General features: G+C 36.8%; 1 protein-coding gene across 1 annotated transcript in view; it reads right to left on the bottom strand.

The window, feature by feature from the left end:
- Positions 1-26350, bottom strand: part of NBAS (NBAS subunit of NRZ tethering complex) — a 169247-nt gene that overhangs the window by 59514 nt on the left and 83383 nt on the right. The window contains exons 41-44 of the mRNA XM_027750754.2: positions 12474-12703; positions 6985-7095; positions 3731-3981; positions 1364-1698 (exon numbers count right to left, since the gene is read on the bottom strand). Coding sequence (XP_027606555.2) covers positions 1364-1698; positions 3731-3981; positions 6985-7095; positions 12474-12703 — 927 coding nt within the window. The remainder of the gene's footprint in view (positions 1-1363; positions 1699-3730; positions 3982-6984; positions 7096-12473; positions 12704-26350) is intronic.

The following is a 26350-nucleotide window of genomic DNA, read 5'->3' as shown; positions in this document are numbered from 1 at the left end:
AGGAGAGCAGGCTTAGGCCTCTTCAGGGATCTACATGGTAGAGTACCATGGGATAAAGCGAAGAGGGAGCCATGAAAGCTGGTTGATATTCAAGGCTAGCCTTCTCCAAGCACAGGTGTGAGGTATCCCAACAAAGAGCAAGTCAGGCAAAAACTCTAGGAGGCCTGTGTGGATGCACAAGGAGCTCTTGGACAAACTCAAACACAAAAAGGAAGGCTACGGACGGTGGAAGCAAGGACAAGTACCCTGCCAGACATACAGAGAAATTGTCACAGTAGCCAGGGATCAGGTTAGGAAAGCTAAAGTGCTGTTAGAACTAAATCCTGCTAAGGATGTCAAGGGCTACAAGAAAAGCTTCTGTAGGTATACCAGGGACAAAAGAAAGACCAGGGAAAATATGAGCCCTCTCTGGAAGGAAATGGGAGACCTGGTTGCCTGGGACATGGAGAAAGTTGAGTCACTCAATGACATTTCTGCATCAGAAATTGGTGGATGAAGGAAGAGAAACTGATGTCATCTACCAGCAAATGCAAAGCATTTGACACTGTCCTGCATGACATATGGCACACAAACTGGAGAGACAAGGATTTGACTCAGTGGATAAAAAATTGGCTGGATAGCCACATGCGAAGAGTTGCATTAAGAGCTCAATGTCCAAGTGTGTGGAAAGCATTGACAAGTGGCGTTCGTCAGGGTCGGTATTGGGACTGGCACTGTTTAGCACCTCCATCGAAAACATGGACAGTGGGACTGAACCCAGAGGAGGACATAAAGATGCTCAGAAGGCTGGAGCACCTCTCCCATCAAGACAGGCTGAGAGAGCTGGGGTTGTTCAGTAAGTAGAGGGCTCTGGGAAGACCTTAGATCAGCTTTCAAGTACCTAAATGGGGCCTGCAAGAGAGCTTTCTACAAGGGCATTTAGTGATAGGAAAAAGCGAAATGGCTTTAAACTGAAAGAGGGCAGGTTTAGATTAGATATAAGGAAAAAATGCAGCAACTCTCCATGGCAAAGGGGTCAGAACTAGATGGTCTTTAAGGTCCCTTCCAACCCAAACCATTCTATGAGTCTATGAAATACACAGTATTATCTTATTCTCTGCTGAACAGGAATACAGGGACTTTGGGGTTCCATCAAAAACTCTCTTATCCACAGAGCTAATTCCTCTAACTGAATAAAAATCCTTTTTTTTTATATATAATGACAGCCATATAAAGAAAAGGTAGGAATAGGAAGGTAGGTTCATGAATATATCTTTAAAGAACATAAAATGAAAAATATAACATTTGTTGAGACTTTCTTCTTGATAATATGAACGATGCCTTACCTGAGGACTAAAAATCTTAAAAAAAAAAATCTGCTTACCTTTGTGACAGCTTTTGAAGAAAAGGTAATTTCATCAATGAAAGTGACAATATCACCTGGATCAAGTCTATCGAAGTATTTTGAACACATATCATATGCATGTAGCCACTCGTCCATGGTTTCTGGTATCTTTTTAATGAGATGGTGATCACCATTCCAAAAAAGTTTTGGTAACCAGACAGTATAAACAGAGCTTGACGACAGCATGCTGCCATCTTTTTTAGGAATTTTGGGAGCCAGTTTGGAAATAGATAAGATATTTTGACTTGTAAGGATAGGCTCCAGTGTTTCCAGAGGATTTTCATTTTCATCTGTTAGTTTTTTGTAATTAAGACCTAGTGACAAAAGGAGGAAGAGGTAGAAGTTATTAACAATTAAATCACTCAAACTCTACAATTATGTATATAACAATCAGTACTATACTAGTATCCACAGAACTAGAAAGACTCTAGCCCATCCCCTTTTAGAAACTTACATACTAACAGAGTGGGATTTTATGATGTCCTGATGCATGTGAAATTTCTCAATCCATGGAACGTATTTTAACATTATATATTGATAGAACAAGGGGGAATGGCTTTAAACTGAAAGAGGGTGGATTTAGATTTGATATTTGGAAGGAATTCTTCAATGTGAGGTGGTGAGACCCTGGAAGAGGTTGCCCAGAGAAGCTGTGGCTGCCCCATGCCTGGAAGTGTTCAAGGTCAGGTTGGACAAGGCTTGGAGCAACCCATCTAGTAGAAGGTGTCCCTGCCCATGGCAGGTGTGCTGGAACATGATGATCTTTAAGGACCCTTCCAACCCAAACTGTTCTGTGATTCTATGATACAAACTAAAAAAAGCAGATTCTCAAAGAAGCAAGAGCACATATAGAGAATCATGCTATTATTTAAATATAAGGCCTAGAAAGCCTCACGCTCTTCAAGAAAAAAGTCTTCATTAATTTAAAAATATGTATTCTGATCATGTTACAATTGGTATTTACCACTTGGCAAAAAAATGCAAGGCATTAATCCGAAGTAAACTAAGTAAGGTCAACATGTCCTAGAGATAGGACAAGTAGATACATTTACATCAGTATCTATAATCAAGACTCCTGTTACTACTCTGGAAGAAAACAGGAACAAAACCCTTGCAAATTAATCTAGCAACAACAAAAGTATTTCTAGCAATAATACTATTTTAATCACTTAGTATATAATTCCTAAAATAACTGACTTCTACTGCCATGTTTTTATTCATGTACTTCAAGCCTGTAACCTCTGTAAACACTTTGATGTTGTTTCTGGACTCCTATCCACCTCTAAACCACGCTGAACACGGAGATTTTTGTTTAAGTGTGTGCAGTACAATAGATTTAATTTTTTACCATACTAAGTGACTAATTTATGTCTAATTTATATCTGATGTATGGTCCCAGGACTTTTTTTTTTGAGTATCATTTAAAATAACTTTGAAGGCAAAAAATAACTTTTTGGCAGATTTTTCTTTGACAAGCATCATAGAACTTGAGTGTTGAATAATATAATATCAACAAGAACTGAAGGTTATGCCTCCTCTCCAAAAATTATTGACTTTTTTCTTTCTGCAATACATGAATTCATATGTATCATGTCTCCAAACTCTGCAGCAAAGTTAGTGTCCAATACACATGAGGTTCCAGGACTGAACAATTAATTCATCCCCACAGCAGGTAATGCAGTGTATATTTTTCATTCTGAAACTGGATTTGGAGTCGGACAACTGAAATGCAAGATACTGTTAGTACTTGAATAACAACCAAATTGAAACTAGTATTCAAAATTTCAGAGTCCTTTGCAGTAGTGCATTTTTACAGGCATTGTCTGAAAATGTATGATGAAGATGCCGTACTTCCACAAAAGCAAAAAGTAACATCAAGGATAACAGACAACAAAAAAATATTCTAAGACAAAAAAATTATCCTCATTAAGACAATCAAACACACAAAATGTTTAAAGTTCCTAATGTAATCTGTAATTCAGACTTTTAAAAGGTAAACTGTCTTAAGTATCTTACATGTTAAACTTGAAGTACTAAAAATTATGCTGTAGGAGGTTGGTATGTTTTATTTTAAAATTCACTGTGAAATAGTGACAGTAATTTTAACTCGTGCCACCAACAGAAATCTGTTTTTAAATACCTTTTTCTTGCTGTGATCAAACAGATTTCCAGTAATACAAAGAGAAGAAACTTAATAAGACTATTAAATTACTTGCATTCATCTGATGTGCTCTGAGAAAAAACAATTACCTGGAAAGTATACACTAGCTGAGCATAATCATGTTAACACTTACATACCAGAATAATAAATACAGCGATGAAGAAAAGAAAGAGGTACTCTCCTACCTGGTGCAACTGCTTTGAATTTTTTCAGGAGTCGGATGTGAGTTTCAGGTTTAAGCGTACGGTTCATCACTTCTGAGCAACCACAGTTTTCAAGGAGTGTAAAATAATAAAGCAACCGCTGGTGATCTTGGCCTTCAATACTTGGGTAAACATATTTAACCATGTGTTCATGTAAGGTTTCAGGATTGGTTTTCAAAGTCTCAAAGAGACCAAGACTTTGTGCTCTTTCTTCTATTTTCAGTGTTGATAACCTGTGTTTAGAAATAACTTTTGTTTAAAGGCCTGGACGTGCCATGAGACACTCTTCAGCTGCACACTTGGGAGACAGGACAATACTTTCCTTTGTTTAAGGTATCATTTACAAATATTTAGGTAGTTGTTATTCTCTATAAACAAAAGTTAAGCAACTCTTTTATTTCCTGATCCTGCTATCTGTTGACTTGGACATGCAGATTAAGGGTCATGAATATTGAAAAGGTAAGTATAGCTATATGTAAAAGAAATACATCCAAGGTATGTGTAAAGGAAGCCTTTATTAAACAAACAAACAAACAAACAAACCACTTGTGGTGGAATGATGTTCGAAGATCCTATTGCCCAGTTAGAAGTTTTCCCAATCTATTATATTCTATTTTCTGTAGTTGAAGAGTACCTGTGCATACTTCGAGAGATATTATCAATGAAAATTGGCTCTTGCCCACCAGTTAATCTATTTGACACTTATTCATGCTTAGGATATTTTTTCTGACAGTTTTACCAAGTTGTTCCTTGAATTGTCATCCATGAAAGCTTATGAAAATATCAGCAAATCCTGGGTTGACCTCAGTCAGTCTCACTGCTTCAGGAAATTTTTTCCTGACTCTTTTGAAAAGAATACGTTAGCTCTTTCATAGCATGAATTCAGACATTTCCAGCTTACTACGTAAAAGATAATCAGTCCTTTTTTCCCCTCAGCTGGGAGAAAAATGGGTGCACATCTTTAGTTAAGACCTTTCTCAGTGGAACGTTTAACCTAAAATCTGAGGAAATAAGTAACCTACAGATGATGACTACCTTGAGTCTCCCCAGAATCCAATCATATGTTACATTAGGTAGTACATTTCATTTGGATATCTGATCTTCATTTGATTTTCCTCTACCTTTAAACCTGATTAAATCAGAATTTCATCATTTTTCCCCCGAGTACACATGACTCACCTAAGTCCGTGTTTCTCTTTGATATCCAAGTAAAACACGTCTCAGTTTCATTCCTAAAGACGATTTTCTTACAATACCACAAACACAACCCTCTCAGCTTAAAAATTATTCTCTGATTTCTGAAGGAAAATAGGATACTTCTGAGTTATTTTTACACCTACAACCTACCCCATTTAGGCTGTTAACCTTGCAAGAGTTATTTTAATTCTCTACATTCTTGTTATTTGCTAATTGTTGTACCATATAGGGTTCTACCATAAATGGAAATAAAGCATCATTCACTCTTCATATCAGGCAAAACAGACACTTGGACCCAATGTATCTTATCTGCAGAGTGTGATCTGACTATATTTTTCTGTTCACATTCAAAGTTGAAACTAAAGGTTGGCTGGGCATAAAATTATATCAACAGGATCAACAGATGTTTGCTGTATGTTTTTAGGGCAGGGCTGATAGTGGATAGGAAGGGTTCATCATGTTATTCACAAAGATTCTGGAATAAGGGGTTCTGTGAGAGGCAAACATAAAATTTCCTGTCGCTGAAATCATAAAATACATTTTATAGAATTTTGGTAATGAAATGTGATCAGATTTTTCCAAAGAAACAAATTTCCACTTAATGTTAAAAAATGTCATTCTAAACAATTTTCAGCAGACCCATATTCCACAGAAAAACACGTGATATTTCTTTGGCATCAAGTGACCAAAGAAATAGTTAATACAAACTACGTAAGTCCGTCTTTTGAGCTTCTCCTCATGTAAGGTGGCTTACAGAAATACTGCATATTTGGTTAAAGAGATTAAGTCTTAGAATAAACTTCTTTTCAGTTCAGAATGAATGTATAATGAGGCATGTATTATTAATGCCATAATCCCAAGACTAAAATATATCCTAATGGTCATATGCTGTCAATCAACTTTAAAATGAGATTATGATACAACAAAAACATGATCAGCAGCGTATTATGCTATTACACATCAATTTTATCAATTTTCAAGACTTTTTTTTGAATTTCACTAGGGAAAAGATTGTTACTCTGTAGTTCAGAATTCTATGAATACTAACTCAAGGAGGACAAGAATAAAGAAAACTATAGGAAAATGTTGCAAAATACCTTAGGTAATATTCTATTCCCAAAGAAAGTAGCTGGCTCTTTCATATTCATCCCAGTGTTGCCTCACTATCTGTTTTGTTTAAAGCAGTAAATAATTTAGCAGCATCAAAATTTAGAGGGTATGACTTCTCTATTTTCTGGAGGAAGCAAAGAAAATCTCAGACTGTTATTTCATCTTCTCAGATAATGCACCAGTATCTACCAGGCTTTGTTTTTTATCCCTCATGTTTTTTAAAATGCTTTTTAATTAATAGTTAATGTTAAGAAAGGTACAAACACTGCTGCAAGCTAAAGCCACTTTCACAATTTAACAGTCGAAACAAACCGAACTAATTTGATCACGTCTGTCAGAAGAGAAGATAAGAGCTGCTGCATTACACAGGGGATTCTACATCACTGTCATCTGCATGTGCTATTCAGGCAAGTAGCTTAGTCTTCCACAGAATGCATTTTTTCATCTTTCAGTGGGCAAAACATACCTGACTGACAAGATGTCAAAGTTTAAAATAAATTAATAAATAAAGGCCTTGGAACCAACTTTGGAAGAGAAATTAAAAGCATCCCCCCCCTCATGCCAGACCAGTGCCAGCTCTGGTCTGCCATAACCTTGGAGGCTAGAACAGTTAAGAAAAATACTGTAAAAAAAAAAAAACATGCTTCTATCAAAACTGAAAACGAGATGAACAGATGCATAATGCGAATAGGGAAGCTCCAATATATTTATTTCCTTTGCTACTATGTAGGAAGAGAGGTCAATAAATAGCCAACCTCTTAAAAAAAAAACCCAAAACTATAGAAACTATCAAGTTTCAGGACATATTCCAAGGGACTGTAGGAATAACTACAGGATAAGTTGCTACTGGAAGAGAGAACTCTGTCATAGGTTAGCACTTCTTTCTGTGTAACAGAACTGTATGTGCACTTGCAGAGCAGACAACTTACCCACTGTCGGTGAATAAAAATTCCAGATGGGTCATATAAACTTCCCAAAGTGGAACATTGTATCGCTGAGCCAAAGAAACAGCAATCTTGTAGACATTTTCTTCAAGTGTTCTTATAGAGAACAGACAGAAAGAAAATACGGAAAAGTTACGTTCAGTCCCATGAGACATAACACGAAAATAAATATTTACATTAGAAAAGCAATGATTTCTTTTTAATGTTTTTTTTTTCATAAACCAAGAAACTAGAATAATTTTTAAACAAAAAAACACATGAAGTGTGTCTTTCTGCGTTTGCTTATACTTGGTGCTCCATTTTGGAAAATAAAAATAGAAGGAAAAAAAAACCAAAAAACTACAGAGATATTCCAAAGAGAGGCACCTACTCCACACTCCACATACATTTTGGTTCTCAATGGCAGCTTCTGCTTAGCCTCTGTGCTAAAGAAAAGTCTCAGTTTTCATTTCATTTCAATTAAAAAGTCATGAAGGATGTAACACATCACAGTTAGCGCTTATTTCATTTAGTTGCAACACCTACAGTGTTTTAGCACAATGGATAAAGAGGTCCTCAAAGCTCTTCCTCGAAGTTCACAGGTAGAAACACTTTTAGTAATTTTACACTAAAAGAAGCTGTGAAGATCTCCAGATCACTTTGTAAATGTCCTAGAAATAGTAAAAACTGCTTTTCTGTTATTGTACAATCTTCTTAACAAAACAAGAGATGGAGAATCTGTTAAATTATGAAAGCCTGAAATTAACTTCATATTACTTTTTACTAATTCACCAAAGTTAGTATGGTTCAAGTACACACAAATGATTCTTGTTCTTAGGCTGGCATAGGAGCAATACTGTTAAGGCTGATGCTAGGCTTTTGGGTTTTGATTTTGGTTTGGTTGTTTGAGGTTTTTTTCTTCAGGATGATTCCAAGAAAAACACTATCTGTTTGTAATCATTCCCTAATAGACCTCCCACAAACAACTTCTTTAAAATGTATTTAATGTGAATACCACTGACCATATTGTTTTAGATGCTTTAATTAAAGTCACATGCACCTAAGGAAAAAAGCCTTACACAACGTGAACTACTACAAAATACAACTGCAACTGTCAGGAAATTAGTTTCAAAAATTATAATAACGTATGACTCATGTTAACTCCATAAACTTGACCTTATCTTATTATGCTTAACATCTTCTTTAGATATTTTAAATTGTGGCTCCACAAAGTCTGCTCCCTAAATTTTCTATACCATCAGCAGGATCCAAGTACAACAATAAAAAGAGAGCAGAAAAAACCCTACAGATTAGAGAGCATGTGCTCCCAGTTCCCAGTTCTTTTTTTTTTTTTTGTCATTTACAAACATAGATCTATACCACATCTTGATGTGTATTAAACACCACTGACAGCTAGAGTCTATGACTTCCTCACCACTCCAGGTAATCAGGTGACACATCCATACAACTTAATTCTCGTATTTAAATGCTCAATCCAACATAACATTACATTCCACTGTGATAGTTGCTACAGATATTGTAGAATTAAAATGAGATATACAATGCTGAGTAGAAAAGCAAAATGCTAAGAAATGCTGAAAAATCTTCACCACCAGCTAGCAAAAAGTCTTTGGATTATAACTATTGCTCTAATGGTCTAAAAACCCCAACCAAACAGCAAAACAAAACCACACAAAAACAAAATTCAAAAAGAGCTAAACATCTACAACCCTCTTGTAATGACTCTAGGTTACGACAACCCGTGAAAAACACTAGGCACTGTATACTGAATAACCTGTATACAAAGTAAAGGAGGAAGGACACAAGCATCAAAATTAAAGGAGAGAAATATATTTTAATATAAAGTGTTTACTACAGCACATTTAAGAAAAGGGAAGAAAAAAAAAAAGAGAAAAATCCCACACATTATCCTGTCTCTTCTATTCCAATGGCTACAGAACCTTCCCTCTGATTTTCCATCCCAGCAAGGCTTCCCATACCCTACCTCTTGAAACTAGACTCAATACTTCCATGAAAACAGAAGAATTTTTAACTCAGCAGGCAATGGTGTATGTATAAGAGGATGACGACCCAAATATTTTTAAAATACTTCATAAGAGTTATCTGATCCTTTAGAAGCAGATGCTCTGTTTTTCAACATTAACATGTCCCATGACAACCCTACATTGTAAATTCTAGATCAGGTAGCCACAGCTTGTGCAGGTGGTCATTCAGCTCATAAAAGGAATCTTTTTTAAGCAGGGATACAGAATAGCTGTTGCCAAACCACAACACATACGAACTTACATTCCTTTGCATTTTCCAGAAATCATTTGATGTACTGTCAACAAGGGGCTTACTAGTTATAGGGAGGATGAAGATTTCTGCAAGAACTGCACAGCAGGTATACCACTGGATAAGGGGAAGACAACAGGATATTCAGGAAAAGCAGCATAAAGCAATGGAGGTTTAAGGAAATTATATCACATAAATGAAGAACAGTAACAAGCTATTTATTTATTGTCAAGATAATGACCAAAAAGAAGTAGTTGTTGCAAAATGAAAAGCTGAAAAGAAATTATACAATCCTTTACACTGTCTTGTAAAGGATCTTCTAACTTTCTTTTACACACCCCTCTTCATGCCCAGCCCTGACTAGCTGTCTCTGTGAGGACTGCCAAATAAATCCCCAAAGAAGACTCCAGCACAGGCACACTTTGGTTGTATTTTGTCAGTGTTGTTGCAACCAAGACTGGCGCAAAACAAATCAGAAGCAGTTCCTGTGGATGGTTCTTAGCCACCCTGCCTGTGTGGTAGCATGAATTTCAAAAGTATCAAAGAGTATGCCTGTGCAGTTGCGTTCAGCTGGGATTTTGCTGACTATCTTCAAGCTGACAGAAATAAACATTTGGCAGCTCAGAGCAATTTTTTTTCCTATCTTCTCTAAAACCTCTGTTGTATCATACACAACCTCTGTTGCTCACAAGCAGTCTTCAACTTTTTGTGTTCACATCAAACAGCTACAAAGCCTGAGACTGGATTCAATCATAATAAAGGGAAATGAGATCCCATTTTTCAGCTGCCCATCCTCCCAAAATGTTTAAAAAAATCCCAAGAAACAACTTGGAGAAGTGAAATGAAGATTTAAGCCAAGAGGCTTTAGTTTCCTCTCATGTTTGAAGCATGAAAATGAGACTGAAGACCTCAGCTGTTTGTCAAGTTCTGGAGCAGCAATGCATCAGGAGAACAGGCTGTGTCTACACTCGCAGTCAGGCAGAGCAGGATAGCAAAAGCACACACAATGGTTGCACACAAGACTTTCTAGTTAAGTCTTCCAGAAAGGGACATGTTTCATATGCCCCAAAATCATTCTGAGAACCCAAAAAGCACATGCTAAGTTATGAAATTCAGATGGCTTGATAACTGCACAATTTTTTCTAAAATTTCAGAATAATTATTTCAGATTGGTGACATAAGGCAAGGAAGAAATTGGTATTAAAATATTAAAAGCAACTTCTGATTTCAATATTTTATAAAAAGCAGTGAAGGGTTGAAGACCACAGAGCACTACAGTGAAAATAAAACAAACCAAAAACACCGTACAAAACAAAATCCAAACCTAAGACACCACCTAAAAGCTGGCCTTAAGTAAAAGAATAAATTCAAAACCTTACACATTATCACTGGCCTGAAGCTACACGAGACTTCACCTGACTACTCAAGAATTCCCATTCAGTTTTGCTCTAGTTCCCCTAACTTCTTTACAAGTACTTTCTAGCTCTATTTTGCCCAGATAAATTGTTAACTGCTTGAGAATTAACGTTAATTGAGTCTTTGAGGTACCTGGATCTTTAAATATTGGATAAATAATGCACAATAAGCTCCAAATACAATACACCAAATATAGAAGATAAAATAGACAACTATTGGTTAAGTAGTTTTAGCAAATTGCTCATTCTAATACAAAGCTGTTTTGTAAATAACATACCATCTCTTCCAGGTGTTGTTCCTTCAAACAGCACTCCATAAAAGATTAAAAACATGAGGCACTTAATTTAAAAATAAGAAAAAATACGCTACACAACTACATTGAATTTGCGCATCTTTTTCATTAGAAAATGCAGATTAAGAGTCCACTGAGAAGATTAAAGCAAGGAAGCTGCAAGCTGAACAAGTAATTAATTGGAGCTTTGTAAGTGCCTAATACGGAACCGCCACTCTCATCCACATGCTATGAAGCCTCACTCCTTCAAACTCTTTCATATTGTGTTTTTATCTCTACTTACTCTAAGGAACTTTCTCTTCATATTTACTTTATTTCTACAAAAGACATTACCTAAAGAACTCATGGATGAGAACATAAGTAAACCTCCTGCACTCAAAGTATCTGTGATAACAAAAGGATATTGCATTGAAGTTACTAAATAATAGTAGATAATATCAGGATGTAACATTTACCTAGTGACATACTACAGATATATGCTTAGTGAACAATATATACATAACAGGTAATTCCAACAGAAACATTAAAAATTATCACAACATATTTTTATTAATGCAGTGACAAAATCTGTGCAGGTATAGATTTTATAGATGCAAAGTAGAAGCTCAGTGTTCAAAACCTGAGGTTATACAACTATTCTTATTCAATATATAAATGGCTTTTAGTAACAAATTTCTACTAGCTACATAGGTGGAAAACTGCAAACATCTAAATATGCTCTTCAAAAGCTTTATGCAGAGATCAGCTGAAAATCTGGTTAAAAATTATATTTAAAGCTTCTTATTGTAGAGAACTCTTCCTTTGACAATATGGCAACTATTCAACTGTGACTGTCCTCAAAACATAAAGAGTTCAAGTCATACTCATGCCTTGTTCACAGCTTAAAGTACCTGCATGCAGATGTTAATTAAAGGTATTTTTTAAATGATAAGATAGTACTATCCTATTTCTTTCCTTTTTTTCTATTCTGGATTTCTGAAAGGTGAGATAAAAGCATGGTAAATATCAGAATACATGTGGTGAAAGCTTCAGGACGTATAAATGAATACAGGGAAAAAGTACAGTGATATACAGCAACTTTAACTAAATTATTAAGAGTAAAATACAGTTTAACAACTTTTTTTTAAAAAACTATATGATACTTGGGTATACCTCAATAGAATGCAAAGGCAGGTTTAAAGGAGATGAAAGGAAGAGATCAAACCTCCACCTGTGCTCTGATTTCATTCATCCCTAATTAACTTTAATATTAGCAGCTAACAAACAGAGTTAGAGATTCAATTAAAAGCTATAGATCCAATTATTTGAGCAACATTTCATTTGAGTAGTCAAATAGAAAAATCTCCAATTGTAGCAGCATTACAGTGTAAATCTCTAAAGCAGCTGGTAAATTATCCCTTCTAAAGGTCGGCATTACTTTCATTTTACTCTCCTGATGTAAAGCTTAAAGTAATTTGTTCTAAAATAAATAAACAAAATAGATATTACTTACTCTGCCAATCCTAGTATTGTTTCTCTCTTGTACTGTGCATCTGCTGTAAATCTCTGCACATCCACTCCTTTGCCAAGTCCTTGCAGAGTCTGAGCTTGAGTGAAATCCAGTAGTCGTTCATTGTAGTAATGCAGCTGATTTATCAAAGTGGAGATTTCTTCAGGCCAGTCTGCACAGCCATACTGAGTAACATGCTTTGTGACCATCTGAATCAACTCCTTTGGATCAGCCTGTGAAAATAATTGACAACAAACTAAAAAAATTCCCGCAAATTCTGAAAAAAATTTATCAATGTATAAATGATCCCTGTGCTCAGAATTAACAGATTTGTTTCTGTTTCTGGGAAACTTTAAGTAAAACAGAAGTTCAAATTTTCTGTAAGGGCTATTTGCTATGACATTAAAATTTATCCTTTTGGAATCTTTAGAATATTCCATGATACAAAAATTAAAACCAAACAAAACAAACAAAACCAAATAAAACTTACTTTTCTGTGTTAAAAATTACACATCAAGTGCATAGTTTATAAACCAATAACTTCTGTAGTCAAAACCGAGGCAGCAAAGCAAAAATTTAGAACACAAAGCAAATACAGTCTGCATGTTTGAAATCAATAAGGAATGCATGTACATTCCAAATTATCTCAAGATCTGTACAGTGGCTATGTCTAGTAACCTCCACTTAAACAGAGCTGTCTGTAATATGAAAGCACTCATCTCACTCAATACCTTGATTTCTCTACTCCACGAAAAATGAAGCCATTGGAAGCTCAATGCCAAAAGGAAATCTGTGACACATGTGTGGCACTCACTGAGGAAGGAGTGCCTACAAAAGAGCCACCAAAAAATACCTGGGGATGCCAATATAGTTGAAACATTTTCTAAAAGAAACAACTGATCCAACTGCTGTGAACTCAAAAATGTTGAGTGTATCAATATATTTTGAGTTTTTTATTACAGAATGATTCTGCTAAATTAGAAGCTAAACTTATGAACATTAATGAGAGTGCACAGCAGGGTAAAACATGGCAACAAAAGTTTAAACCTTGAGGCACACTTGAATTTTTCCATGACTTGCTGGTCATTCTAAATTGATTTTTTTTTTCTTTTCAAGTCTTAGTTGACAGGCTGCTCATCAAGTCACATTAAATGCTACAAGGCATCCTTTCTCCTCTCCACATGATACTCCTCTGAAGCCCTCCAAACATTGCAAACTCATTTATTTTATAAACAACATTGGTAGCTCTTTCAAGGCTGCTTAGAAGATTGATAACAGAATAATAAAATCTCTGAAAAGAAACAGGCAAGCAGAGCAGTGCCTCTAGAACACAATTATACCAGCTGTAAACCCATCCACTGCTTGTTATGTATCCTGGTATCTCACTCTGTGATACACTAGAAAACAGAGCATGGAGATAGGCAAAGAGACAAGACGAGGAAACAGGTTTAACATAATCGCATAAAACTTCTAGTCCACTGAGAAAGACAGGTCCCTCTGACAACCTGTGTGAGTGAATTTCACAGAATCACAGAATCAACCAGGTTGGAAAAGACCTCTGAGATCATCAAATCCAAGCCTTGACCCAAAACCACCCTGTCAACTAGACCATGGTACTAAGGCCACATCCAGTCTCTTCTTAAATACCTCCAGGGACGGTGACTCCATCACCTCCCTGAGCAGCCCATTCCAATGTCTGATCACTCTCTCTGTAAAGAATTTCTTTCTAATGTCTAACCTAAACCTCCCCTGGTACTCTCTTTTGCTAGGTTTCTTCTCTCTCCATTAAGTCCCCATTTGTTATATTTACCTAAAACCATCTGTGTGCACTCTTCAATGCTGCCTGTTTGCTCAAAGGAACACTGTATTTGGAAATAATGTCTTAATAACAACAGATTTAGAATAAGAGAATCATGCGCTGTATGAACACCCATGTATGTATATCCATACATTTGTAAGCCAAAAAAAAAGTGCAAACTCTTCAGTCCAGAGGATAAAGTTATACATTCAGATTAAGAAAACACAAGTGGAGTGTTTTTACTGCAAGCAGTTGCCAAGGATTGTCTTGAACTCTTTGCCACCAAAAAATCTTTTAATCATGTGTTGTCCTCTTTCGTCTTTTACAAAATCTATGCTCCAAGTTATCATAGCATGTGAATCCAAAATTAGCTTAGAGATATCCCACAGTCTGCTTCATGCAAGAATATTCTTGCTATCTGGTATCTAATTTGAGACTTACTAAGGTTTTTTAATCTATAAAAGAAACAAACTTTCCCAAGCGGCAGTTGCTTACAAAACTCATTTACTGGAATGACACATGTTTTCATTCTCAGATTTGTCTTCCCTCTATACATCTAAAATGTTATCTTAAATAACAGTGCTGCTTGTACAGTATTTATTAGGCACTCAACACAAGTTCAATGAAAAAAAGGAAAACCAGAAAACTAAAGTGTTTGGTATTGAGCTGTATTTTATAATTTTAAGTATTCATTCCTTAACATCATCACATTTTTAATAATACATGTTTTTAAAAGATAAGCACAACTATTTCTACATCCATTAGATTCCTAGTTCAATTAGACATGATGCTTGTTCTAATAAACACAACACAAAAAGATCATTATAGTTGTATTGCCAGCTTTAAAAAAAGTCTTAACAGTTTTTAATTGAGAAGACCGTAACAATTAGCTACCAATAGCAGCTGGTGACGAAGAAAATCAGCAAAATCAGTAAAGTATGACTCTTACTGCAGCATTCACAGGGTTTACAAATTCTTGAACTTTCTTCAAATTGTAGCAGGCACTTGGGGAAAAACATAAAAAACTCTAAAGCAAATTGTGTAAATACAAATTCATTTTGACAGGTAAGACCAATAACAAGCCATATTCAACTTGTTCCCTTTCTAATGTTACCTGTCAAAGCCCACACCAATAGACCCCAACCATCACTATTCTCTCTGTTGGTTTTTCAGAGTCTTTCAGATAGTTAGAAATTGTGTGTACGTGTCCATCTCTCAGCTTTGTCAGATAAATATCTCCAGTACCTCTGACACTTGAACTCCCTGTAATCATTCAGGAAGGGTATTTTGCATACAAACACACAGCAGAAAAAAGGGTAAGTTTCCAGAGAAGCCACAAGAGCTGACCCTTAACTCGGAGGCGTCCCTAGCACTGCCAGGGGAAATCCCTCATGAACTACCTGCCAATACATTTTATTCACTTATTGGGCTAACACTGTATTTGTGCTGACAGAGGCCTTGCTTGAGAATTAAGGAAAAATAAAAGTTGGACAGAATAGAAAAAACATAAATTTAAGAATAAAGTTAATTTAATTTCATGCTATTAGATGTGATTTACTCATTACAGACCAGTACAAATTACTATCCCTACTGCACCACCAGCGATTAGCAGTAAGCCTCAGCTGGGGAACAAGGTCGACCTGAGTAGACGTTTTAAAGCAGTTATTTCTTTTTGACCACCCTCTGGGAGTGACACCTGTGAAGCCCATCAAAATCTGCCACTGTGACATTATAAAAAAAAAATAGTTTTAAAAAGAGATAGGAGGGTTTGATCTTGGAATTTCTTCACCCTGAAGCCTAAATTAATCTTGCCAGGATTTTTTTTCCTGGCAAGTTGCTGATTTTTTTTTCTTTCAAATCTCTCTAAAAGACTTAATTCAGCCATACATACCAGGAACAATCAAACAAATAAAAAAAGTATGAGCTTTTCTCCTATTACTCTCCTGCTCAGGAATTGGCAATAATTTTACAACTATGGTAAGAGAGATAAATATTAAAAAGACATCATGGAGATACTAGATCACTGTAAGGCTATTTAGCTTGTTTTCTCCTTTTAAGACCGAGAACTTTTCCAATTGTTCTAAAAGAAATATTATTCTTTTGATTTTGTTTTTAATGTAAATGATCTAGAGACTGCAAATGACCAGAAAAACTGATGAGAAAAACTGCTTAGATCATCAGAGGCTAATCCACTCATAATCCTCCCAAATACATTACTGACATTGTGGACCCTTCTGGACTGAAGTTGCAAAACATTTCCATCACCTTTGAACTGTGATTTTTTGGCAATGGTCAAAAGCCACAACTGTGGTGAGCCACAGAAATATGAAGGGGAGAGCAGAGGGCATGTTCCCTTGGGTCTAGATCCTTGTAACACCACACTTGTTCTACACCATTTTAAGAGATCCTAGAAAGAGATTGTGCCAGAGAGGGAGACACATACACCAAGCAAAACCCTCATGGTTAGCAAAACTAGATGACAGAACACGGAGCAGGGTGTAACATTCCTGCTGCAGACACAGTTGTATTATGTCCATGGCCCTGCCTTTAGTTGTTGCCCATTGCCAGTGCTACTAAGGGAACCAAACCACACCTCTAGAAAGCATTTCTATTTCAGAAAGGAGAGCTCTCCCTAATCCTTGCAGCAACTACCACAATCTGTGTAGCAAGAGATTCAATGTGCTACAAATTTGATGGAGGGGAAGGCAGGAAAAGAAGAATGAAGTGAAGCACATATAGGTGATACTTTTCCTCACATACTGGAGGGGAAAAAAATCACAGGAAAGAAACAGTTCACTCAAGAAGTAAAATCCTGAATGTGCCTGTTCACTTGAGAAGTAAACACCATCTCTCCATAGGACAGTTTTTCATTAATTAAATTAATGACACTTCTCTTTGAGACTGTTGCCATGCTGTGAGTCAAGAGTACACTAACTTGGATACTGCACCATGTGATGTGGGGTGGCCAACCTTTCAGATCTCAGCTGTCTCACGTCTGATCTGCTCAAAGAAAAAGAGCAAGTGTACAGCCAAGATGGAAGACCAGGACATCTCAGAAATAAAACCTGTACTGTCACATCACTCAAGTGCAAGGATACCTCAACACTCTTTGTCCTTCCACTGCTGCAGCTACATATATTGTTGAGTGACAATACAGGTTTGTTCAGGGTCAGCTTTTACAACCATTTTTGAAGTGGATACAGGAAGCAGCAGCTCATCACCCACAAGTGAAACCACACCAGGTCAACATGTAAGAATACCTACTAGAATACCTTTTATAACCTAAAAGATAAATCAGAATAAAATTGTACAAACTTATCTAAAAAATGAAGTAGAGAGGAGCTAAGCAATAAATTCACTGTTATTAAACCTATAGGTCATACACATTCAGATATTAAAACAATATTCTGTTTCAGATTTTTAATCATCTATCAGAAGTTTTTGTAACATACTCTAAAGTCTCAGGTATATTTAAGTATAATGATTTTAAAGCCTGTCCATACTCTTAAAACTCTCGCCACAGTATGTGATCACACGAGTGATGTAAACAAGTAGTTTCCTACTCTACTAAAAAATGTATATCTGGATTATGTAGATCCAGGAATGCAGCTGTGGACTTCAATTCCCTAGCTTCTCTTCCCATCTTCACCATGAATTTCATCCATATTTCTCTTTTTTTCCAAAAACTGAAACAATGTTTTAAGATTTCATTGCAGATGAGTGACTTGTATAAAACAAACACTCCTGGATCACTGCACTGCTGCAGGAATAAAAAAATAAGGCAAAAGGCTGATGTTCAGTAATATAACATAAAAGTAATTGGAAAAGTTATCCAAGCAGTTGTTTCTACAGTTATGTTAAACGACTTGTGTTTGAAGAGCTGAACAAATTGTTCTAGTGCTCTGTTTTCATAAAATCATTGAATGGCCTGGGTTAGAAGGAACCTTAAAGACCATCTAGTTCCAACACTCCTGCCATGGGCAGGGCCACCTTCTGCTCAAAGTCCCTCCCAACCTGGTCTTGAACACTTCCAGGGATGGGGTAGCCACAGCTTTTCTGGGCAACTTGTGCCCATGTCTCAGTACCTCACAGTGAAGAACTTCTTCCTAATATTTAATCTAAACCTACACTCTTTCCATTTAAAGCCATTCTCCCTTGTCTTGTCCCCACATGTCCTTGCAAAAAGTCTCTGTCCAGCTCTCTTGTAGCCCCTTTAGGTACTGGGAGGTGCTATAAGGTCTCCCCAGAGCCTTCTCTTCTCCAGGCTAAACAAACTCAATTCTCTCAGCCTTTTCTTGTAGGAGAGGTGATCATCTCTGTAGCCTCCTCTGGACTCATTCCAACAGGTCTATATCTTTTTTTAGGTTATAGACCCCAGACCTGGTTGCAGCACTTGAATCTGAAAAATTGGTCTGCGAAACTGCTCAGAGACTTTTTTTATCTTTAAGCAGCAAGGTATTTGTTCATTCAACGTTGGGAGCAAGCCAGCTCGTGCTGGACAAACTTGCTCGAAGGCTTCACACAAAATCAGCATTTTTATACAATTTTCAGATGTGATTAAATGCATATCAAGTGATTACGACATCTGTGTATACATACTAATAACAGGCGGAGTATAGGTGGAGCTCAGGCGGGGCTTGGGGCGGTCCTTCTCTTGGCCCTCAATTTTGGTGGGACATCCGCTCTTCATCCCATGGGTCTGGGGGTTAATTCTCATCTTTCTCGGCCTGACCTCTCTTCTCTTCTATTGTTCTTGACCCGCTCACTGAGGCTTGGAGAAGGCCTTGGCTCCCAGCCTGTTTCTTCTATTCAAATGTCTACCTTATCCTACTGCATCTTAATTTATTACCTCTAGGCCTATTCTATGATTCTTTTACCATTCCTTTAAGTTTTGGTCCAGCAAGTAGAACAGAACAAGCACAGATCGTTTTGGATGTTAGTAGCTTGTTAGCAGGCCCAAATTTCTTAGTTAACTCTTTTGGGCCTGGTCTCCTGTTTCATACTACAGGTGGGGTCTCACCAGAGCAGAGGGGCAGAATCACCTCCCTTGACCTGCTGGTCACGATGCTTCGGATGCAGCCCAGGATACAGTTGGCTTTATGGGCTGTGAGTTCACATTGTTGGCTCATGTTGAATTTCTCCTCAGAGAAAGACTTTTTTGCTTTGATTTCCAACAGCTATTGCAACAAGTGAGGAATAATTTGTCCCAAGAGAAGATGCTTTCATAATTTATTTTCTACCTTGTGTTCTCTTACTGACTCTCTTTTATTGAGTAAGACATTGATAAGTCAGGTTTACACAGAAAAATCTCATCCCATCATTTCACCTGACAGCTGTTTTAGTGGAAATAACACATGATATATAAAAGGTTGAAGTGTGAACCAAAAGAACACCTCCAAAAATAGACAATTACTACATGGCTTTGAGTGAAGTGCCTACTAAATTCATATTATATGATTCATTTCCCATTTGCAGTCAGCATTATTCTCAGTAAATAATGTTACCCTTTAGATAATTATCCTAACCTTTTGTCTATCTTCCTTTTCTCTTCAAAAAAAGGAGAAAAGTGCTTTCTTTTTGAATAAATTATGTTATTGTCTATTCTTTTAGAATGTCTTTAATCTCGACCTATATGGCAGTAGCTGTAGTCAAATACAGACTTTGGGATAAGCACACAGTCCTACTTGTAAAACTTGACTGCAATACGATACAGTTTTAATTTAAGTGCAACATTGTATCCTTTTAATTTGCACAGTTACTTGACTGGATATGTGCAAATACTTTCTGTGTCTTACTAATTTACAGTTTGAAAACTATATACTCCACAAGCTACAAAACACTTCATTTACTCTTTCCTGACAGCTATTAAAATATGAGAAGCTAGATATTTTTTCATCCTAATCCAGGGACTGCTAGCGCTTCTGATTAGAAGCACAGACGACTTCGTGACCACCTTCTCTTATTGTGATGTACATTTTCATGAATAGCTTTGTCAGCTAAATATAGAGGCCAGTGTAGATTTAGCCTCAATCCTCCAAGATGAAAAAACAAACAAACAAAAACAACCCAACAAACCAAAAAACCCCACCATCAAACCAGCCAAACCACTAAATAACAGAGATGGAGATGCCTACTCTCTCACACAATGGAAATTCAGCACTGTCTGAAAAGTTACCTATATTGCCAACTCAAATGAATAAAATTTTGTTAAAATGGGGTTTTTTTGCTCTAAGATGACTAGCAAATTTCAATCAGACTGCCTGCAAAGTTCATGATGCTCACTGACTAGAGATGGCAGTTATAGAAGCTCAGAAAACAAACGTAAAAGAGAAGATAAAGCCACTTGACTAGGGTAAGACTGCTTCAAAAAGCTGCTGGTCAGCTTTGTACTGTTTCCCAGAGAACAAAACGCTTTGAGAGAAGGAAAGGATTAGTACTTATCCCAACCAGCTCCTTGCAAGAAAGTCACAAATGTATCTCCAGAGGAACACAGGTAAGGTAGACCTCAACCCTCTGCTGATATGCAAGGCTGGTTTGAAGATCCTCCTTTCTAAAAGAATATTTCTAAACAGCTGACTAAAGAACAACAATACTCTGTTTCCAGCAGTAGGATTTAACAGAATGGCTCATATTACCCTTGAGAAACAGAAATAAGCAACACCTGAAGATCACTTTTCATAAGCACACTTTATCTTGAAGAAATGAAATGGGCTGGGAGGTAGTAGCAAACAACTATTTGACAATAGATCTTTCTGAGTCACCTAAATATTATTTGGTCCTAACTAAGAATGGCAGTATTTTGTCATCTTTTATGTTTAACAAAGGAAGATGAGGATCTGTGAAACATTACCTTACCCACAGCAAACACATCTCAATCAAAGGAATCTAGTTGAGACAATCTGGCTGCAATGTTCCTAAATGGTGCATTAGTAAGTACTGTAGGGATCATATCAGAAGATGTTCAAAACTAACCACCAAGACTGCTAGCTTAGCTTTAAGCTTTTGGACATAGCAGTTTAAGTCAGTTCTCCATTTTTTAATAATTTAGTCATTCACTCATTTAAAAGATGTGTGATTACGTGTTGAGATATCACTGAGCAATAAACAAATCAATGAGTAAAACTCACAAAATGTGACATGCTACAGAGGAAACTAAGAGTGCTAAAAAGTGTCTGGAAAGTGAACGGTAAAGCTGATAGCAGAAAAGCTCTGGAAAGTCACTCAAAATCAGAAAGCCAAGTAGAGAAGTGGTAGGATCACTTGGTGAAAAGGTGTGGAAGGAGCACTGATGGGTAAGTCCATAACAGTGTATGTAAATCATGAGATCTTTGTGCCAGCCCTGACCACTGAAAGTATGGGGGGTAGAGAGCTCAATATGATCCAGATGAGTTAGAAGAATCTGGAAAGTGTCAGCTATACACTTGCACACCACCACAATCAGATGGCATTTACCCTTCAGTTCTCAAGGAAAACAAATGTGAAATTTTGTTAAATGGCAGGTGAAGGTGCATCAAGGAACATTATCAAAAAATAGTGTGCCAGAGTGCCAGTCTCATCTGAAAAGACAGGATGTAAAAGGAATTCTCATAGGGATGACAGACCAGCAAGTCAAATGTCCATCCCTGGCAAGATGGTAGACTATATAACAAATTGTAAGACCACTGATCATTAACAGAGTGGTGGGAAAGAGTCAGCATGGCCTCTGTAAAGGAAAATCCACTTTGTTCACTTGCTGGAGGACTATGAGGGTATCAAAGAGCACATGGACAAAAGGAATCCTGTGACAAAATATACACAGATCTTTTCAAATACTTTCACAAGTTTCCCTACCAAAGTCCAGTCTGGAAACTTAGGTTGCCAATAGATTGGAAGAACTGAAATCCAGTGAAAAGAGAAGTAAAAGCCTAGAGACCATGTTTCAGATAGGAGAGAGTCAGCAGCAAGTCTTCGAGGGGTAGATTTTTATTCAGAATCCCATACTGATGACCTGAAGAAAAGATGACCAATAAATCATCAATAAATACTTTGGCCTACCCTTTTTTTTTTTTTAAAGTTAAAGAAAACTTCTCCCAAGACCAGTTCTTTGTCTGTCAGTTAATGTCTCATTCATGGTGCCTTCTGCCTCTGCCTTCCTTTTCTCTGATTCTCCTCTCTGTCACAGACTCCACACACACGAAGGAAGATCAATGAGAGAGAGTGCAGCATAGATTCAAGGAGTTATACACTAATCTATCCCAGTTTTGCTTTTGGAACTATCAGGTATGCACTGGACTTGGAAACAGAAGCATACACCAAATGAAACAGACTCACTCTCCAAGTATTAATGAGTAATAATACCTGAACATGTATAAGCAAGCAGCATAGTACATAAAACAATAAGAAATATTAGGCATAAAGAGCATTGTGAAAAGGAAGTGGAACAACCTAAAAATCAGCAAAGAAACTTGAACTTGATGCAGAACATACAACAGAAAATTCAAACACTGAAGCAACAGGGAGAAGTTACACTGCCAAAGGAAACTTGTTAGTTTTCAGCATCACTAACCAAACAGAAAGAGGGGTCAAAGAGTAGACAAGGGCTTGAATCAGGACTTAAAATGGTAGTAAAAGTAAAGGTCAAGTTTTAAGTCCATCATAGGCCAACAATAAAGTGCACTACCATTTTCCCATCTACAACAGACTTAGTGCTGCCCATTGCATTCATGGATGAAAAGCTGAATGTCCAGACAGAATGAAAAAAGTCTGCCTGACACAGTTTGTCAGTTTTGCACGTTGGTGTTAATAAACTCCAGTAAAACATCATGCACACAAATCCAATTTTAAGATTAAAAATGTATATACTATTTCTAGTAGGCTAAGTTCATAATTTAGGAATGTGATAGGATAATATCATTAAACCCAAGCCAATATGCAACCATTTAATGAGCATTCAATTTCCAATGAGAGATTACCTCATGTGTATACACTTAACTTCTAGCTGTGCTACAGTGCCATGTAATCAGCTTAAAGCCATTAGACATTATAAAATATGGTTAATACATCTGTTAGCCCATCAGGTATGCCTCTCTCCCTCTTCCTGCATACAGCCTTCTATACACTACTAATTTCCATTTCAAATTAAGTCTTTATTTTCAACATCCTATATTCAGAGTATTACCTAAAGCTGTAGCATATGGACCATAGCTGGGAGCTTTGCTTCTCTGGAGTAACAGAACTGTATTTGTAACCTTAGATCAACCAAGAGAACCATCTTGGGAGCCAGGTCAAGCTTGCAGAATGAAGTCCCATAAGACCAACAGATTCAGTCCCAAGTTCAAAGCACTCTTCCTTTGACCTAATTCTGCCTCTTAGAGAGGTTGATAGATGCTTTCCAAAGCAGCAAGCAACAGAAAAGGGAAGCAGGTAAAGTGCACAGAGCTCAAGTTCACTGTATAAATCTACCCAGTCACGTAGTGGCTAAAAAGCCAGTTATATCAGGCTACTTAACTCTGTGGAACTGAACTCCCAGCTTCTTCACCAACTCCAGGCTGCAACAAAAGCATCACTAAGGAGACTCTCTGAGTTTACCATTTCAACATATTGCCAGCTGCAATGCACAAAATCAAATTCACTTTCTTGAATGAAAAGGAACATGTAAAGGAATAAAATAAAAAAGTAAGAATTTTCTGCTAACAGCAACTTTCCATATCTGCTACTAACAGTAAAATTCCCATCCCCCTCTATAATTTAGCAGTATTTGTTAGAACTGTTGTTTGATGCTCCAAGAAAAGCTTGCCCCCCAGACGAGGTCAGCAAAATAATCCTCTCCAAAACTACAGAAAGACCTCAGCAACAGGTTATTAGCATGAGGACAGGAACATATTAATTAACCTCAGGATAATTAAACTTTTTCGCTCCTTTCTAGAGTAAACAATTTATTCTGGTCCATTATCGGATCACCAGGATAGGACAAATGAGGAGATAAGCTGTTAATAACATGAATTATCCAGCAAATTTCTTCCTCAGCTGTACAGCTTTTCATCAAGAATGAGAATTAGTGAGCAGAGTGGCAGTGGGGAAACAGCCTTGATGCTGTGCAAGCAAGCAACAGCCAAAACACAAGAGTGTTATCAACACTTCTAGCCACAAAGGCAAAGTACAGCTTCAGTGAAGAAAGTTAATCCCATCCCTGCTCAGCCAGTACAGACCTAAACCAAAAATAAATACAGCATCTCAAGGGGCAATGAGTCTTCTCACACAAATACATTCCATAGACAGTCCATTTCTGGAAATTTTGTTCTCTTCTTCTTTCTGGCAGTATTCTTACAGACCTTTATCTGTGGTTTTATTTGGCTGGAGAGCTCTTTTAAAATATTCCTCAGGATAAAAAAGCAATATAGCTCAGATGCCCTAAACTATGGCTGTTATGTTTATAATATTATAACAACTAAAATTCAAAATTGTCTTGGGCACAAAATTAAAGCAATACTTTACACCCAAATCCCTTTGTTTGTCCTTAAAGCAAAGTAATAACTTCATCAGAAACTGAACTTTTCTAGCTGATTTCCTTTTGGACATCAACAGTACAAAAAAAGATAATGAGAATTTCTGGCAATTTATGATTCTAGTTTGATGTGCAGATATTAGCTGTCAGTATTTCATGTCACAATTAAAACAACAACAACAACAACAAAATCAAGCCTCCACGCAACAGACCCAATGATTCCTTCAAAATATCTTTCCTGACTAACTATCAAGTCTTAAGAGTCTGTCCTAGCCAATGAAAGAGGAACTCTCCCCATACTCCCCACTATCCTTAGAACAATATCCTCTGTCATTTCCACTGTAACATTTTTCCCATTATGCCAGAGCTACTCATTTACTGTTTCCAAATAATGTCATTTTAAAATGAGAAACACGTGAAGTGGGGTCTTTTCTACGCTTCTATGCAGTTTCTTATAAATTCAGCTAGAGTTTCCTGATAGGATACTTGATTAAATGGATTAGAGAAATCACACCTACTGTGACTTAGGTGCTGTTAGACAGAAATATGTGCTCTATGATCTCGAGGATTCACCTTCTAAGCGTGTGGCTGAAATGCCAGATTTACATCTTCACTGACTATGTAAAGATTTAGAACAGGGGAAAACACCTTCACCCACAAGAATGCACTCAGTGATCTAAGAGTAATGCATAGCTTTGAATTAGGCGCTTAAAGGATGTAGGGATACACTTCTGCTTTGGCAGACAGTCAGAAGATAAAGGTGATGCAAGACATCAGTGACATGAGTTGGAAGACAATCTTCTATGGAATGACATCTACAACTGACTGTAACATCTTCATAGAAGATGAAAATTGAGATCAATTTTTTTTTTCCTCCCACAGATTAGGAAACACAAAAATAAAAAACATAGCTAGGTCTATTCCCATGGATAGCAACTTGTATGGCATTGATGAAACCAACTTGCAAGTGGAGCCATTCTTTATTACCAGGTATAAATTTAACCAAATGACCATTTTGCAGTATAAACCAAGTATTTAAGTCTGGAGTTCGGGTGCGGGTTTTTTGTTTGGGGTTTTTTTTTGGTTGTTTTTTTTTTTTTTAATTGACGAAAAAAGAGTGCGTTTATGTTGGTGAAAAGCATCTGTTTCTACTTCTTGTTTTCTACTTCAGGGACATTCTTTCACTTGATACCCTTGGAATTAGTAACAATGAAGGTAATTTGTCTATGCCATTTTCTTCTTACTGGACATCCAATGCTGGTTTTGTGGTTTTTTTTCCCTTTTTCTTCTTGTGCTGTTCCCTCAGAATCTTCTCATATTTTCAAAAACTACTGTTTAAGAGCAGCTTAAACAGAGAATATATTGTTTTTAGCAAGCAACCTGGAATCCACTATTTATCACTATCAGTATTTTACCCAGATGGAACAAAAGATTAAGTCAAAGATGACATCAGTATGAGATAAACTATGTGGTGCCATTGACAGGACTTCGCTTATTAAATGGCAATGGGAGCACAAATAGTTCAATCTAACATTTCTGTCCTCATTCTTACGGTTTACACTTTTCAAAGCCTTCATAGCACTTCCTAGAAAATAGGAC

Source organism: Pipra filicauda, unplaced genomic scaffold, assembly GCF_003945595.2.
Source record: "Pipra filicauda isolate LSUMZ 115617 unplaced genomic scaffold, ASM394559v2 scaffold184_size3518187_pilon, whole genome shotgun sequence".
Classification (NCBI taxonomy): domain Eukaryota; kingdom Metazoa; phylum Chordata; class Aves; order Passeriformes; family Pipridae; genus Pipra; species Pipra filicauda.
Note: the sequence above shows the minus strand (reverse complement) of the source record. Positions and strands in the feature narration are given on the sequence as shown.